Raw genomic sequence first — 17,099 nt, 5'->3', positions numbered from 1 at the left:
GTTAGCGCCTCAGGCTCCAAGCGCGGGGCCGAACGTGTGTGTGGCTACGTGTGCACGCTGTCCTAGAATAGTCATGGTTTACCTACCGCTAACCTACTGTTTCAGTGCTGTCAGGATCTACATGAGAGAAGGACCCATGGAAACAGTGTTTTAATAAGGCAGAGAGCTAAGTGATGCCTGTTTACTGGCTCTTATTGGTTACTATTGGTTACTCCCATGGGGCAGTGAAGGGAGACCACACATGGACAAACACGGAACTACAGGACAGAAAAAAAACACCTTAGTCACCAACTAAGTTATGATACAGATATATGAAGATAAAGATTACAATTGTATCCAACTGTTTTCATTATGATGGCTACATTTTCTTTTTTTTTTATCATTTCAAGAACTGAATGGGTTATTCTAACTGAAGGACTGATGTGTTGTACTGTCCAGGGATATTCCATCACCACAGTAGGGTGTTGGAGTATCCCTGTGTAGTGTCAGTGTGGTGGGGCTGGGGTTGGTGGTGGTGTTGTGCAAAGGGTGGTGGTGTTGTTGTATATAGGGTGGTGGTGGTCTTGTGAGTAGAGTGGTGGTGGTGGTGTTGTGAATAGGGTGGTTGTGGTGTTGTGTATAAGGTGGTGGTGGTGGTGTTGTGAATAGGGTGGTTGTGGTGTTGTGTATAAGGTGGTGGTGGTGGTGTTGTGATTAGGGTGGTTGTGGTGTTGTGAATGAGGTGGTGGTGGTGGTGTTGTGAATAGGGTGGTTGTGGTGTTGTGAATGAGGTGGTGGTGGTGGTGTTGTGAATAGGGTGGTTGTGGTGTTGTGAATGAGGTGGTGGTGGTGGTGTTGTGAATAGGGTGGTTGTGGTGTTGTGAATGAGGTGGTGGTGGTGGTGTTGTGAATAGGGTGGTTGTGGTGTTGTGAATGAGGTGGTGGTGTTGTGAATAGGGTGGTTGTGCTGTTGTGAATGAGGTGGTGGTGGTGGTGGTGTTGTGAATAGGGTGGTTGTGGTGTTGTGAATGAGGTGGTGGTGGTGGTGTTGTGAATAGGGGGGTTGTGGTGTTGTAAACTCATTGGCAGGCCACCACAGCTTAAAGGTCTGCCAACGAGTCATGAATGAAGACATAAAGCCTATGTTTATATATTTATACCAACAATATCCCTGCAGGAATATACTTCATATCATGATTCATCAGGATTATTCAGAGTTCTGCCACAAGAAAGGATCTATGGAAATCAACTCTTATGAGCAAACTAAATGATGCCTTGCATGTCTGCCACGATTAACTCACTGGCAACCCCCACGCCCTGAAACAACCCACCACCTACGCCCTTATTCCTCATCTCCTCACTCCTCACCTCCTGACTCCTCACTCCTTACCTCCTCATTCCTCACCTCCTGACTCCTCACTCCTTATGATTCTGTGTTGTATTTTGTTTCTCAGTGCAACAATTATTATTTTTCCTTTGTTCTGTGACAACTGTTTGGCCCTCGGTGTGTCCTCCCTCTCACCCCCTCGCTCTCTTTTCTCTCTCTACTCTCCTCTCTTCTCTCTCTTTCCTTTCTTCTCTCTTCTCTTTCTCCTCTCCTCTCTTCTTTCTCTCTCCTCTCCTCTCTCCTCTCCCCCTCTCTCCCCTCTCTCCTCTCTTCTCTCTCTTTCCTCCCTTCTCTCTTCTCTCTCTCCTCTCCTCTCCCCCTCTCTCTTCTCTCCTCTCTCCCCTCTCTCCTCTCTCTCTCTCCCCCCTCTCCTCTCCCCTCTCTTCTCTCTCTCCTCTCCCCTCTCCCCTCTCTCTCCTCTCCCCTCTCTCTCCTCTCTCCTCTCCCCTCTCTTCTCTCTCTCCTCTCCCCTCTCCCCTCTCTCCTCTCCCCTCTCTCTCCTCTCTCCTCTCCCCCTCTCTCTCCTCTCTCCTCTCTCTCCTCTCTCCTCTCTCCTCTCTCCTCTCTCCTCTCCCCTCCCCGTCCAGTCCCGTCTGCAGGAGTGTGCAGGATGGCCGTGGTCTCCTGACTCAGAGGAATAATATCAGTGGCGTGGGAAAGGTCCAACCTCACATGTCCTGTGCAGCTGTAGGAAGGCTGTGTGGGGTCAGACCTATCCTACACTGCTTGTATTCTTCCCGCCTTCGAGGCCACCCCCCCCCACGCCTGCCACCCTCCTCCCCTCCCTCTCCCACCACTTTGATGTCATTATTAACCAACCGTCTAACCCCCCCCCCCCCCCTCCCTTCCTCCCCAAACTGAATTGACAAATCAAGTCTCCACGCCGGTCCACATCAGCCCTAGACTGGTTATTGTTGTGCTGTTGTTGGCCAGGCCGTGGGGTTTGATGTGACCCTGGGCTTTGACTGTGGGGTTTGATGTGACCGTGGGGTTTGATGTGACTGTGGGGTTTGACCGTGGGGTTTGATGTGACTGTGGGGTTTGACCGTGGGGTTTGATGTGACTGTGGGGTTTGACTGTGGGGTTTGATGTGACTGTGGGGTTTGACCGTGGGGTTTGATGTGACTGTGGGGTTTGATGTGACCGTGGGGTTTGATGTGACTGTGGGGTTTGACTCTGGGGTTTGATGTGACTGTGGGGTTTGACCGTGGGGTTTGATGTGACTGTGGGGTTTGACTGTGGGGTTTGATGTGACTGTGGGGTTTAACCCTGGGGTTTGATGTGACTGTGGGGTTTAACCCTGGGGTTTGATGTGACTGTGGGGTTTGACCCTGGGGTTTGATGTGACTGTGGGGTCTGACTGTGGGGTTTGACCGTGGGGTTTGATGTGACCGTGGGGTTTGATGTGACCGTGGGGTTTGATGTGACTGTGGGGTTTGACCCTGGGGTTTGATGTGACTGTGGGGTTTGACCCTGGGGTTTGATGCATGCCTGTCTGGTCTGTAAGTATCTGCCTGGCATGGTTTTGCAGTAACGTGCTGATGTTGTTGATGTTGCTCTGGATTTACGTGACTATTTTTTAATAAGAACCTGCGTTGAGGTCTACTCTGCTTTCTTTTTCTGTCTTTCTCTCTCTTGGCCTCCCTCCATCTCTCCCTCTGTCTCCCTCCCTCCCTCCCTCCCGCCCTTCCTCCCCCTCCCTCTCTCAGAATGGGCTCAACGGGCTGCACTTGGCCTCTAAAGAAGGCCACGTTAAGATGGTGCTGGAGCTGCTGCACAACGGCATCGTCCTGGAGACCACCACAAAAGTAGGACCCAGAGAGCCTAGAGCCTAGACACAGTGTCACCTCGCCTTCCGAACAAACATCATCGAAAAGTTCATCTTCAATGTAGTTTGGCATTGTATCAAAGTGTAAATCCCTAGGCTTGATACACTGCCAATGCATGACAAAAAATAACCATTGTGAATTTGCTCTGAGCCATTATAACATCTCTCTCTCTCTCTCTCTCTCTCTCTCTCTCTCTCTCTCTCTCTCTCTCTCTCTCTCTCTCTCTCTCTCTCTAATAGAAAGGGAACACAGCTCTGCATATCGCCGCCCTGGCGGGACAGGAGCAGGTGGTGGCCGAGCTAGTGAACTACGGGGCCAACGTTAACGCTCAGTCTCAGGTGAGAGGCTCCTGCGGGCCCCCTGTGGAGGCCCCTGGAGCAATACAGTCCCTATTTGGAACGCAGCAAGATGCTGGACCAAAGCTTTTGACCTCTTATTCTTCTGCGGTTAAATTCACTGTTGTCACATTCATCACGATACCGTTCTAACATGGATATGTGTTGTTTCTTTATGTGTTGATTTCCCCTGTTTGTGTGTGTGTGCTCATGTGTGTGTCTGCTCATGTGTGTGCGTTGTCCTGTGTGTGTGTGTGTGTGTGTGTATGTATGCTCATGTATGTGCTCATGTGTGTGTTGTGTGTGCCTGTTCCTGCCACACAATACCCGGAGCAGAAGGGCTTCACACCCCTCTACATGGCCTCTCAAGAGAATCATCTAGAGGTTGTGAAGTTTCTCCTTGAGAACGGAGCCAATCAGAGCATTCCAACTGAGGTACGATCAACCTATCAGTGCTCTCCAAACAGCTGACTCTTTACCTGCAATACTGGGGTCTATCGTCCAGCTCTATCTAACTATATGCCTACTAGATTGTTTTTTTTCTTTATCTTTATCTACTGACTTTAAAGAAGTAGATAAAGGCTCATCAAAAGATTTGATGAGCCAGAACCTAAAAAAACATTTATTTTTATCGTTAATATCATGTGTAGCAGCCTCACGGTTCGCAGTCTCTCAAGAACCTGAACCATCCCCTGTATCCACGTCAACACACTTTCCTGGACCATCTGAGCTGAGAGGTGGCATGGTTCTAAGCCGACTCAGTTCCCTTCCTGAGCCAGGTGGTGGTAGTAACTCTCCTCCTCCCCGCTCCAGGATGGCTTTACCCCTCTGGCCGTGGCTCTTCAGCAGGGACACGAGAACGTTGTCGCCCTGCTCATCAACTACGGCACCAAGGGCAAAGTCCGCCTCCCCGCGCTGCACATCGCCGCCCGCAACGACGACACGCGCACTGCCGCCGTGCTGCTGCAGAACGATCCCAACCCGGATGTGCTCAGCAAGGTACCCCTGGGAGCTGTCTGTCTGTACCCATAGGACCTGTCTGTCTGTACCCCTAGGACATGTCTATCTGTCTGTACCCCACCACCCCAGGACCTGTCTGTCTGTACCCCTAGGACATGTCTGTCTTTCTGTACCCCTAGGACCTGTCTGTCTGTCTGTACCCCGCCACCCCAGGACCTGTTTGTCTGTACCCCTAGGACCTGTATGTCTGTCTGTACCCCGCCACCCCAGGACCTGTCTGTCTGTACCCCTAGGACCTGTCTGTCTGTCTCTACCCCAGGACCTGTCTGTCTGTTTGTACCCTGCCACCCCAGGAACTGTCTGCCTGTACCGCATTAGTTGCTAGAGGACCTGTCTGTCTGCACCACAGTAGTTGCTAGAGGACCTGTCTTTCTGCACCACAGTAGTTACTAGAGGACCTGTTTGTCTTTCTGTACTGCAGTAGTTACTAGAGGACCTGTCTGTGTGTCTGTCTGTACCGCAAAAGTTACAATGCTAGGTGACCTGTCTGTTTGCTTGTACCACAATCATTACAATGACATATGACCATGTCTGTCTGTCCCTCAGTCTGTCGGCAGCTCTGAGTCTCTCTCTGTCCCTCTACAGCTATACACCAGTTTAAAGGTGACATATTATGATGTTTTTTCAACAAGTAAACATAGTATATGAGTTCCAGAAAACATGTTTTGAAGCTGTTTGCTGGAAATAGCTTTTAGGAAAAAAAATCTCGCCTACCGCTATTCTCCTCTGTTTTAGTCCCTTCAGAATGTGCCGTTTCTGGTGTCTGTAGCTTCAATGCAAATGAGCTGCTGGCAATTGCATACAAATGAGCTGTCACAGTGAACCGCAGCATGGAGGAGAAGTGATTGTTGCCGTTTGCAGAATCCCGGAGCTCTATATCTATATAATATAATATATTATAATGTATAATATTGTTATATAATAATAATAATATTATATATAATATTATATAATATAGGTATCTATATAATATAATATCTATTATCACGGCCAAAAGCTATGTGCACCTCCGGATGATATTATGAATCATAAAGACTGCGTCTGACATCTCTGGTACTTCCACAACAAGTAAAGACTCGTAGTGGGGGTTATCTCGGGCATGGTTGAGAGGAATTGGGGGAAAAGTAAATTTAGCTTTGACTATCTGAAGTCCAGATTGAACCGTGACATGGAGGAGAAAGGGATTGTACTCCCGGAGCTGTGCTGCCGGACTTCTGCCGGAGCTCCTCCGCCAGAGCTGCCGGACTTATGCCGGAGCTCCCCCGCCGGACTCTCGGAGCGGAGCTCCGGCGGTAGTCCAGCATCTCCGTCGGGGGAGCTCCGACGGAAGTCCAGCAGCTCTGCTGGACTCCCTGCCAGGCAGTCACATGGTAAACTGACAAATGAGACATCTATTTTTGCATGGAATCTTCTTGCTTCTGAAGTCTGCGAACATCTCCGCCCGCCCAGGGCTCGTCCGCTGGTCCACAAAATCGTATTTATGCTTTGATGGTAGGGGGATGGGGAAGTGGGTGGTAATAATCAAATGTTCCTGCTTCCTACGTAGGAGTCTACGCCAAAAATGACTCGCTCGTTTGGTAACTGTAGGCGGGGTACTTTCAGAAATGCATATCTCACAAAAATGTTCGGACTTATTTCTAAGTTTGTATGCGTGTGGGAGCACCAGAGACCATGAACAACACCCCAAATCCCAGGAAAAGTGTTGTTTTCATAATATGTCCCCTTCAAGTACAACAACAACAACAACTAAAACAGCCTCGTCAGTAATGTCCAGCTCCTTGGCTTGTGTGTAGCTTCAGGCTGAGCACACAGTGGGTGCACATCAATCTCCTCAGAGAGTGGCTGATGGTATATTTGTGTTCCCCCTGCAGACTGGCTTCACCCCTCTACACATCGCAGCGCACTACGAGAACCTCAACGTGGCCCAGCTGCTGCTCAACAGGGGGGCCAACGTCAACTTCACCCCCAAGGTACCACCAGTCGTCCCGGTCCGGAATCACGTCTCAGTCCGGAACCAGGTCTCAGTCCGACCCTCTGGGACCAGGTCCCAGTCCGGCCCTCTGGGACCAGGTCCCAGTCCGGCCCTCTGGGACCAGGTCCCAGTACCGCCCTCTGGGACCAGGTCCCAGTACCGCCCTCTGGGACCAGGTCGCTGTATCTATATGATACAGTAATACTATTGTAAATAAAGAGGACCTTACTGGCAAAACTGCTGCCAGTACGGTAATTTAACTGTGAGAAATTGTACAGTGTAGATATAGATCTGGAACGGTTTAATACCACCGGGTCAGAGTCCCAGCTGTGGTGCAGACCCCAGCTGCTGGCAGGAGGAAGTCCTGAGGAGCTCAAGAGGGCAGGTGGGGAACACAGGAACGCTGCGTTCCATTGGTAGTTCCCCTTCCCCTCATCCTTCCTCAGTGTAACGTAACGAGAGTGGGGGAGGGCCCAGGTGGGACCATGTGTGTGTGTGTCTCTAGAGGCAGGAACCAGGTGTGACCCTGTGTTGGTGTGTGTGTGTGTGTGTCCCCAGAATGGTATCACTCCCCTCCACATTGCGGCCAGACGGGGGAACGTGATCATGGTGAGGCTCCTCCTGGATCGAGGAGGACAGATCGACGCCAAGACCAAGGTGGGTGGACCTGCTGCCCCTCTGGTCGCTCTCCAGGCTTGAAGTCCTCCATATTGATGGAGAGGTTTTATTGGGAAACCAACCCTGAAATAACTTATTTTACATGAAAAGAATAAAAGTTTTTTTTTGCTTTTTAAAGTTTTCAAAACGTAGGATAGTTTATAAATATGAACTCAAATTGCCCTCAATTGGTTAATCGCATGCTATGCGTGAGTAACATGTTATTGTCGTTTTGTGTTATGGTTAATGTCAAGACATTGTCAAGGAACAAGACAAATGACTTTCTGCAACCCCCCCCCCCCTCCATATCTGATTGAAGCGAGCGGGAGGGGCTTGTACAGCAGGACGAAAGCGAAATGCTAATCAATATGTCCACCCCTAAATCGAATACAGCGGTGTGGCAGATGTGAGAACATGTTTTTAATTGGACAGTGGTGGGGTCAGGCTTAATGAGCGCTGTGTTAACGAGCCCCCGTCCCTGTCCCCCCGTGCCCTCTGCAGGATGAGCTCACCCCCCTGCACTGTGCAGCCAGGAACGGACATGTGAGGATCATCGAGATCCTGCTGGACCACGGGGCCCCCATCCAGGCCAAGACCAAGGTGAGCCCCCCTAGACCCCCCCACAAGGCCTCCACGTTGATCCTGATGGGGGTGTTATTGTGCATTTGTGTGTGCGTTTGTTTCGCTAAACTAAAACATGTTCAGCTGTTATGCTATGAGGTCCTTGACGTCATTGCAACTGTTCGCCTGTGTGTCTGTCCGTGTGTGTGTCTGTCTGTGTGTGTCTGTCTGTGTTCATGTGTCTGTGTGTGTGTGTCTGTCTATTTGTGTGTTTGTCTCTGTGTGTGTCTGTCTATCTTCATGTGTGTCTGTGTGCGTGTGTCTGTTTGTGTGAGTGTATTTCTTTCTGTGTGCGTGTCTGTCTGTGTGTCTGTATGCGTGTATCTCTGTGTTAGTCTTTCTGTGTGTGTGTCTGTCTATGTGCGTGTGTCTGCCTGTGTGTCTGTGTGTGTGCAAGTCTTTGTGTTTGTGTGTGTGTCTGTCTGTCTGTCTGTCTATCTGTGTGTGTGTCTGCCTTTGTGTTTGTCTGTGTGTGTGTGTGTGTGTGTGTGTGTGCGTGTGTGTGTGTGTGTCTGTGTGTCTGTGTGTCTATCTGTTTGTCTGTCTGTGTGTATGTGTGCATGTCTCTCTGTGTAAGTCTGTCTGTCTATGTGCGTGTGTCTGCCTGTGTGTCTGTCTGTGTGTGCATGTCTTTGTGTTTGTTTTTGTGTCTCTGTGTCTGTCTGTCTGTCTGTCTGTCTGTCTGTCTGTCTGTGTGTGTGTCTGCCTATGTGTTTGCTGTGTATGTGTGTGTGTGTGTCTGTGTGTCTATCTGTCTGTCTCTCTGTGTGTCTGTATGTGTGTCTGTGTGTGTGTGTGTCTGTTTGTGTCAGTGTGTGTCTGTGTGTCTATCTGTCTGTCTGTCTGTGTGTGCGTCTGCCTGTCTGTCTGTGTGTGTCTGTGTGCGTGTCTGTGTCTGTCTGTCTCTCTGTGTGTGCGTCTGTCTGTCTGTCTGTGTGTGTCTGTGTGCGTGTCTGTGTCTGTCTGTGTCTCTGTGCGTGTCTACCTGTGTGTGTGTGTCTGTGTGTGTCTGTGTATCTGTCTGTCTGTCTGTGTATGCTTGTGTCTGTCTGCTTGTGTCTGTCTGTGTGTGTCTGTGTGCGTGTCTGTGTCTGTCTGGGTGTCTGTGCGTGTCTGCCTGCCTGTGTTGGTTCCATCTCATCCCTGGTCCTCTATATATCCCTACCCACCCTGTCCTGATGTCTCTCCCCCAGAACGGCCTCTCCCCGATCCACATGTCGGCGCAGGGTGACCATATGGACTGCATCAAGCAGCTGCTGCAGTACAACGCAGAGATCGATGACATCACCCTGGACCACCTGACGCCCCTGCACGTGGCGGCCCACTGCGGCCACCACCGCATGGCCAAGGTGCTGCTGGACAAGGGCGCCAAGCCCAACTCCCGCGCCCTGGTGAGTCCTCATGTCTGATTACATCACCCTCTCAGCTTCTTCGAGCTAACTAGTCTGTTACTAGTTTTCTCCGTTGCTTACTCTGCGAAACGTTTTATCTTTGCCGACAACATATTCCGAACCCATCCTCGTCGCCAATGTAGTATATTGGGTATACTAACATTAACGAGACAGACACAGACGTTACTTTACTAATTTATTGACAACACGAACACTTGGCTCCCCTGCATAGCAACCATGTATCAACTGGCTCCCTCAGGATAGCTAGCAGTAGGTTACTGTAAACAGCAATGGCACTTCTGCCCCTAGTGGACCGATGTAAGTATCCCACTCTGCAACAGCTCTCATCTCACATTTTATCACTAATTTATTTTCAAATACAGGCCAAGTATCAAAATAATGAAATATCCCAAAAAAAACGACCCAAATCATTCTAGAATCGGGGAACCTCGTGATGCATTCAATTGCTAGCTGAAATTAAAGAATAATAATTGTAGGTCAGAGATTTCACATAAATGTATATTACACAAATATAGCTCAATTTGAACCAAATTGTATGGCAATTATGGCACGTGAACCCTTGGCTCACTCTCCCCAGAACGGTTTCACTCCGCTGCACATCGCCTGTAAAAAGAACCACATGCGGGTGATGGACCTGCTGCTGAAGCACTCTGCGTCGCTGGAGGCTGTGACCGAGGTGAGACCCCACGTCAGGAGGGCCGTGGCTCCTCCATCTTTCGAAGGCCTTCTGAATCCTACACAAGTATTCCTGCTCCAGTCAGGATGCTAACTATGGCCTTCTACCTGATGGTGGCTCCTCATTGCGGTCCCCAGGGCCAAGGATGGAGAGCCTTCCACCCAACCGAGGCCCCGCATGGGGGTGGAGGGAAGGCTCTTCCTCCCAGGGGCCCAGGGCCTGGAATGAGCTTCAGAACGCCTACACTCAAGGAGTTTGTATCTCTTAGCATTAGGTCCATCCGGTCAAAGCTCACTATTGATGAAAAGGCGGGTATTTGTAGTTGTTTGACTGCATGGTTCTCTCCTGTTTATTTGAATCCATGCCAGGTCCTCGTAAAACGTATATTGTTTTTTCCTGTACTGCCTGGTTTGCTTTGTTGTGTGTGATGCTACAAATCAGGTCTCTTGCCTCAATGAGACTCACCTTTATAACTAATAAGAAAGCTGAATATAATAGGTGAGGGAGTGAATATAACAGAGGTGATACAGTGAATATGAGGTGAGACAGTGACTATGAGGTGAGACAATGAATGTAACGGAGGTGATACAGTGAATATGAGGTGAAACAGTGAATATAAAAGGTGAGGGAGTGAATATAACAGAGATGATACAGTGAATATGAGGTAAGACAGGGAATAAGAGGTGAGACAATAAATGCAACGGAGGTGATACAGTGGATATGAGGTGAGACAGTGGATATGAGGTGAGACAGTGAATATGAGGTGAGACAATGAATTTAACAGAGGTGATTCAGTGAATATGAGGTGAGACAGTGAATGTAACGGAGGTGATACAGTGAATATGAGGTGTGACGGGGAATGTAACAGAAGTGATACAGTGAATATGAGGTGAGATGGGGAATGTGACAGAGGTGATTCAGTGAATATGAGGTGAGACAGTGAATGTAACGGAGGTGATACAGTGAATATGAGGTGAGACGGGGAATGTAACAGAAGTGATACAGTGAATATGAGGTGAGATGGGGAATGTGACGGAGGTGATTCAGTGAATATGAGGTGAGACAGTGAATGTAACGGAGGTGATACAGTGAATATGAGGTGAGACAGTGAATGTAACAGAAGTGATACAGTCAACATGGGGTGAGATGGGGAATGTAACGGAGGTGACCACCGTGGAAGAGCGTGATGATCTGTCCCCTGATGTGTCTCTTGACGTGTGTTCTCTCTACAGTCTGGCCTCACCCCGCTCCACGTGACCTCCTTTATGGGTCATCTGAACATCGTGAAGATCCTCTTGCAGAAGGGAGCTTCACCCAGTGCTTCCAATGTGGTGAGTCTGCAGAACCAGAGCTTCTGTCCTTACTCTGGCCCACTTTGGCTCAGAGATTGACGTTTCCCCAAGCCTTAACACCAGTCCCAAGTGACCAACTAGGACCATTGGATTTTGCCGTCCCATGCAATATACAGATAACAACCTACTGAATGTGAAACTTGACCCTCGGCTCTCGATCTAAACACTACGGTTGGCCACCATTTGGGCTAAACCCTGGCTCATTCTGTTGAGTTGATGAACAGAAATGGATCATCTCATGCTTTTAACTCTATTTTATAATGCCAGTAATATGCTGTAAATTAAGCTGAGCTGATTGGAGTGGCGAGTTACTACAGGCCTGACGCTGATGCGACGTTGTGTGTTTGAGCAGAAAGTGGAGACCCCTCTCCACATGGCGTCGCGGGCGGGGCATCGTGAGGTGGCTGAGTTCCTGCTGGAGAATGCAGCGCCGGTGGATCCTAAGGCCAAGGTACGACACGATGTATCACCATGTTTGCCCTCACATCAACCGGTTAATTTGGTCGCTGCTGCAAACGCTGTACAAAAGGCTATAACTGAATACTCCTTCCTGTTGACTACGATCTGGTGACTGCATACCTTCTGTATTAGAAGAGGGTCCTGTGGTTTCAGAAAGCTACCTTACTGCCTCAGTATATTTCAAGTCAATGTCTTTCTTTAATTCTACAAAGACTTTCCTCCACCGTCATCTTTAATGAAAGACTCTTAAATAGGAGTCCTGGTTGCGCCGCTGTGGAAGTGACAGTATCCTTCAGATGTTATCACGCTAGGAGTCAGTTGGAGTGATTCTCCCCGGTCCTTAGCGTCTCGACGTCTCACCACACACTCAGTGTGACGGGGTGAGCGGCAGTCCAGGCTCTGATTCTGTGTGTCCTCAACCCCTCGTCTCCCCAGGACGACCAGACGCCGCTGCACTGCGCGTCTCGGATGGGCCACAAGGAGGTGGTGAAGCTGCTCCTGGAGCACAAAGCCAACCCCAACGCCACCACCACGGCGGGCCACACCCCCCTGCACATCGCCGCCCGCGAGGGCCACGCCCAGACCATCCGCATGCTGCTGGACATGGACGCCCAGCAGACCAAGATGACAAAGGTACGCTGCCAGCGTCTAACACCCTGCTGCACCTCCTCACTCACTGACGATGCTCCACCGTGTCCCTTAGCAAGGCACCTAAGCCCTAACTGCTGCCGACCAGCTGGCTGTCGCCTTGCCCTGCAAGTAGCGCCCCTTGCCCCCTTCAGTAGCTCAGGAGGTCCTGTCACAGGCCGTCAGACACACGTCCTTAACGGCCTGCAACCAGGCGATTGTGTGGTTGGCCATGAATATATATATATATATATATATATATATATAGAGAGAGGGAGAGAGAGAGAGAGAGCGATAAAAAAGCAGAAAGCTTCACTGTACTGCTTATGAACTGTATCTCCCTCTCCCGGTGGTCTACAGAAAGGCTTCACTGTACTGCTTATGAACTGTATCTCTGTCTCTCCCGGTGGTCTACAGAAAGGCTTCACTGTACTGCTTATGAACTGTATCCCTCTCTCCCGGTGGTCTACAGAAAGGCTTCACTGTACTGCTTATGAACTGTATCTCCCTCTCCCGGTGGTCTACAGAAAGGCTTCACTGTACTGCTTATGAACTGTATCTCCCTCTCCCGGTGGTCTACAGAAAGGCTTCACTGTACTGCTTATGAACTGTATCTCCCTCTCCCGGTGGTCTACAGAAAGGCTTCACTGTACTGCTTATGAACTGTATCTCCCTCTCCCGGTGGTCTACAGAAAGGCTTCACTGTACTGCTTATGAACTGTATCTCTCTCTCTCCCGGTGGTCTACAGAAAGGCTTCACTGTACTGCTTATGAACTGTATCTCCCTCTCCTGTTGGTCTACAGAAAGGCTTCACTGTACTGCTTATGAACTGTATCTCCCTCTCCCGGTGGTCTACAGAAAGGCTTCACTGTACTGCTTATGAACTGTATCTCCCTCTCCCGGTGGTCTACAGAAAGGCTTCACTGTACTGCTTATGAACTGTATCTCCCTGTCCCGGTGGTCTACAGAAAGGCTTCACTGTACTGCTTATGAACTGTATCCCTCTCTCCCGGTGGTCTACAGAAAGGCTTCACTCCGCTGCACGTGGCCTCAAAGTACGGGAAGGTCGACGTCGCCGAACTGCTGCTGGAGCGAGGGGCCAATCCCAACGCTGCTGGCAAGGTACTGGACCCCCTCCAGGAGACTAGCTGACAATGTCATTGGTCAAGAATGGCCCTTGGAGGGGGCATTCCTGAGGGAGAGCCTCAAGAATGGCCCTCAAAGAGCCTCATGGCATCCCCCAGGCCTTAACCTTTGATGGTGGGAGGCTCTCCCTCCCAGGCCCTGGGTAACGCAAGAAAAATCCTTTATCTAGAACCCCAAAAAACACTACCTAGATGTTACTTTATCTAACTGTACCGCTGTCAATGTAGCAATACCTAGATCTCTAGAGCTTTCTGAATACAAATGTCTGTGTGTACTGAACAAGATGTGTGTCTGTGTGTGCTTCTATAGAATGGCCTGACTCCACTTCATGTGGCCGTTCATCACAACAACCTGGATGTGGTTAACCTGCTGGTCAGCAAAGGAGGCTCCCCACATAGCGCTGCTCGGGTAGGACGCACACACACACACACACACACACACACACACACACACACACACACACACACACACACACACACACACACACACACACACACACACACACACACACACAAACACACACACACACACAAACATGCACACACACATACACACACACACACACACACACACACACACACACACACACACACACACACGTTGTACCAGGTCCCAGAGTGCTCCCTGTGAGCCCAGCTCACCGCCCTGTGTCTGCTCTCCAGAACGGCTACACCCCGCTCCACATCGCCTCCAAGCAGAACCAGGTGGAGGTGGCCAGCACCCTGCTGCAGTACGGGGCATCGGCCAACGCAGAGTCCCTGCAGGGGGTCACGCCGCTGCATCTGGCCTCCCAGGAGGGCCGCCCCGACATGGTGGCCCTCCTCATCTCCAAACAGGCCAACGTCAACCTGGGGAACAAGGTGAGCCCACCGGGACCAACCGCCTCAGCTTATCCTTAAAACCCCGTAAAGATGGCCATTAGAAAGGGCTTCACAGGCGCGCTCTCACTACAACTCAAACCACGGCACAGCACCAACAGCCTCTGCACTTGGTCTAAATGGCAAGTGATGTCACCTGGCACCAGACTGAGCCAATCAGAAAGAGCACTTGCACTAAAAGCTGTTTCCTCATTGATAGTGCCAACTGGCTAAGACTAGCCGATGATGATGATGATGATGATGATGAGAGTGGGCCATGCGAGGGGGGGGGGGGGGGGGGGGTATCGCTGGCCTCCAATAAGACAGAGTCAGAGAGCATTTGCAATAGCCGTCCATCACCAGAGAGGGGGCTGGCGCCCGGGAGGGGCCTCGAAGCCTCGGGTGGCTCTTTAGCTGATGTGCCTCCTCCTCTTCCTCTCTCCTCCAGAGTGGACTGACCCCGCTCCACCTCGTGGCCCAGGAGGGACACGTGGGCATCGGGGACATCTTGGTGAACCAGGGGGCGTCCGTCTACGCCGCTACACGGGTAGGCCCAGACCCACCGTCACCACCGAGTACACACACACAACCGAGTGGTCTACTACACACACTCAACCGAGTGGTCTACTACACACACACAACCGAGTGGTCTACTACACACACACAACCGAGTGGTCCACTACACACACACAACCGAAGGGTCCACTACACACACACAACCGAGTGGTCCACTACACACACACAACCGAAGGGTCCACTACACACACACAACCGAGTGGTCCACTACACACACACAACCGAGTGGTCCACTACACACACACAACCGAGTTGTCCACTACACACACAACCAAGCGGTCCGTTACACAGGGAGTAGCCTATGTAGTAATGTAGTGGCAACAAGTAGCTCTTGTCCTGTACATTAAAGACTTCCCCTATCTAACTTTATCACATATTTTAGGAAAAAATGTAACTATGTATTTGTTCAACCAAACAGAAAGTGTTCGACTGATAATGTGATTTGGGGATTTCCTTCCCCTTAAATTACATATTTCCCTTGTCCATTGATTTAAATGGAGATATAAAGCAAGATATCCTTAAGAGTAAGTCTTTGAATCAAAATAACTTTTCCCACTACTAACAATGAGGAACAAATATGGGCCTAATCCATATCAGTGCATGTCTTCACGTAATAGACTTCCTCTTACTTTGTGCTTGTGGTCAGATGGATTAAGTAGTGACCTTTCCTCCCAGAGCAGGAATAGCTTCCTGACCTCCTATCCCAGCTTCAGGTTACCATCAATACACGAATCCCTCACCCAGGAATGAGCTTGTGGCTGGTGGAACAACACCACCGTTTAGCTCCACTTGTAAGGAGAGAGTATGGAGAGTATCAAGTCATACCGTTATGTATATACTGGACAACATTGGGCTCAGAAATACCCATAAGAGTAGAGTTCCAGCATTAGAATGAGTGGGTCTGATGTTAAACTGTTACTAAACAAGAAACTGGCTTCACAAGTTAATTTGGACTTTGACTCCAATGGTTTGTGTCTAATATTAGATTTAGATAAATAAAAGACACACGTTCATGTTTTGCATAGATATTTGTCTTGTCAGCCAGTCTGTGGCATCATTACCCTGAGCTGCAGCTGCCTGCTGTGGGCTCAAGCCCCGACCCTTTAGCACAGGTGCATTGTGGGAAAAACACAGGTGCATGGTTGGGCAAACACAGGTGCATCATGGGACAAACACAGCTTGTAACACTAATTATGGGTCTGCTCTATTTATACACCAGGGCACAGGTAGTAGACTAAACCGGTGAAGATAAGTCTACTTCCCATGCCCGAGTACATTAAAGCAGACAATTATTAGCTATGAGTGACACCTCTGTTTGTCCTGCAACAAAATTAAACAGTGTATAACATTTATATTCTCAACCCATGTCAGTGATTCTTCTGAATATTCTTATTAAACCATAATATGTATTTTATATAAATGATTATGAAAGAGAACAATGTGTACTCCACATAGATTAAAATGACTCATTGAAATGGGCAGAGAGATGTAACCTTTATATTGCTTTAATCCAGAAAGAGCTTTGCTAGTATTTGTTGACAGCTCCGTCTTGGCCCCTCCAACATGGCGACCACGTTGACTTAGGGTGCAAAGGCCAACGGGTACGAGTCTATAAGTCTGTAAGAAATGGTCTTTTAGACATAAAGGCCAAAGCGGCATCTATGTATATAAGTCTGTATATATAAGTCTAGGGTCTATTAGACACAATGAGTCTCTAGCTTTCAACTTGTTGATAGATTCAGACTGATAAGTTGTTATCAACATCAGGGCCGAGGGATCTTTCTGTGTCACTTCTAAGCTGAGGATCACCTCAGTGTTGGTTGGAGGGTTTATGTTTTGTTTTCTGTGTTTTCTCTCAGATGGGCTACACCCCTCTCCATGTAGCGTGTCACTATGGCAACATCAAGATGGTGAAGTTCCTGCTGCAGGGACAAGCCAACGTCAACAGCAAAACTAGGGTGAGTGCGCCCCCTCTGGACAGGTTAAGAACCAAAACTAAACTGCTATGGACACAGCAATTACAAAGACCACCATGGCCAGTCGCCATGTTAACAAATGCACATCTTTACACCAAAAAATAAGTAAATACAGTGTGACTTAGTGTCATCATTTTATAACAATTTCACATTTGCTACTGGAAAAATATGATGAATGCTGTTAACATACAACAAATGTAAAAACTGGACCTGTTAA

At 49.3% G+C, this 17,099-nt stretch overlaps 1 protein-coding gene across 9 annotated transcripts in view; it reads left to right on the top strand.

The window, feature by feature from the left end:
- The window catches only part of ank1a (ankyrin 1, erythrocytic a), a 56,050-nt gene that overhangs the window by 7,808 nt on the left and 31,143 nt on the right, over positions 1-17,099 (top strand). For 8 of the 9 annotated variants that reach the window (XM_079740012.1, XM_079740017.1, XM_079740016.1 and 5 more), the window contains exons 3-19: positions 3,076-3,174; positions 3,435-3,533; positions 3,867-3,965; positions 4,344-4,529; positions 6,422-6,520; positions 7,081-7,179; positions 7,681-7,779; positions 8,994-9,191; positions 9,790-9,888; positions 11,121-11,219; positions 11,593-11,691; positions 12,135-12,332; positions 13,351-13,449; positions 13,783-13,881; positions 14,136-14,333; positions 14,779-14,877; positions 16,766-16,864. In XM_079740012.1, the coding sequence (XP_079596138.1) occupies positions 3,076-3,174; positions 3,435-3,533; positions 3,867-3,965; positions 4,344-4,529; positions 6,422-6,520; positions 7,081-7,179; positions 7,681-7,779; positions 8,994-9,191; positions 9,790-9,888; positions 11,121-11,219; positions 11,593-11,691; positions 12,135-12,332; positions 13,351-13,449; positions 13,783-13,881; positions 14,136-14,333; positions 14,779-14,877; positions 16,766-16,864 (2,067 nt within the window). Of the gene's footprint in view, positions 1-3,075; positions 3,175-3,434; positions 3,534-3,866; positions 3,966-4,343; positions 4,530-5,100; positions 5,154-6,421; positions 6,521-7,080; positions 7,180-7,680; positions 7,780-8,993; positions 9,192-9,789; positions 9,889-11,120; positions 11,220-11,592; positions 11,692-12,134; positions 12,333-13,350; positions 13,450-13,782; positions 13,882-14,135; positions 14,334-14,778; positions 14,878-16,765; positions 16,865-17,099 lie in introns of those variants that run through there. The other variant, XM_079740018.1, reaches the window with a different exon arrangement.

Source organism: Pollachius pollachius (genome assembly GCF_949987615.1).
Source record: "Pollachius pollachius genome assembly, chromosome: 1".
NCBI classification, from domain to species: Eukaryota; Metazoa; Chordata; class Actinopteri; order Gadiformes; family Gadidae; genus Pollachius; species Pollachius pollachius.
The sequence above is the reverse complement of the archived record's forward strand: the minus strand, read 5'-3'. Positions and strand labels throughout refer to the sequence as shown.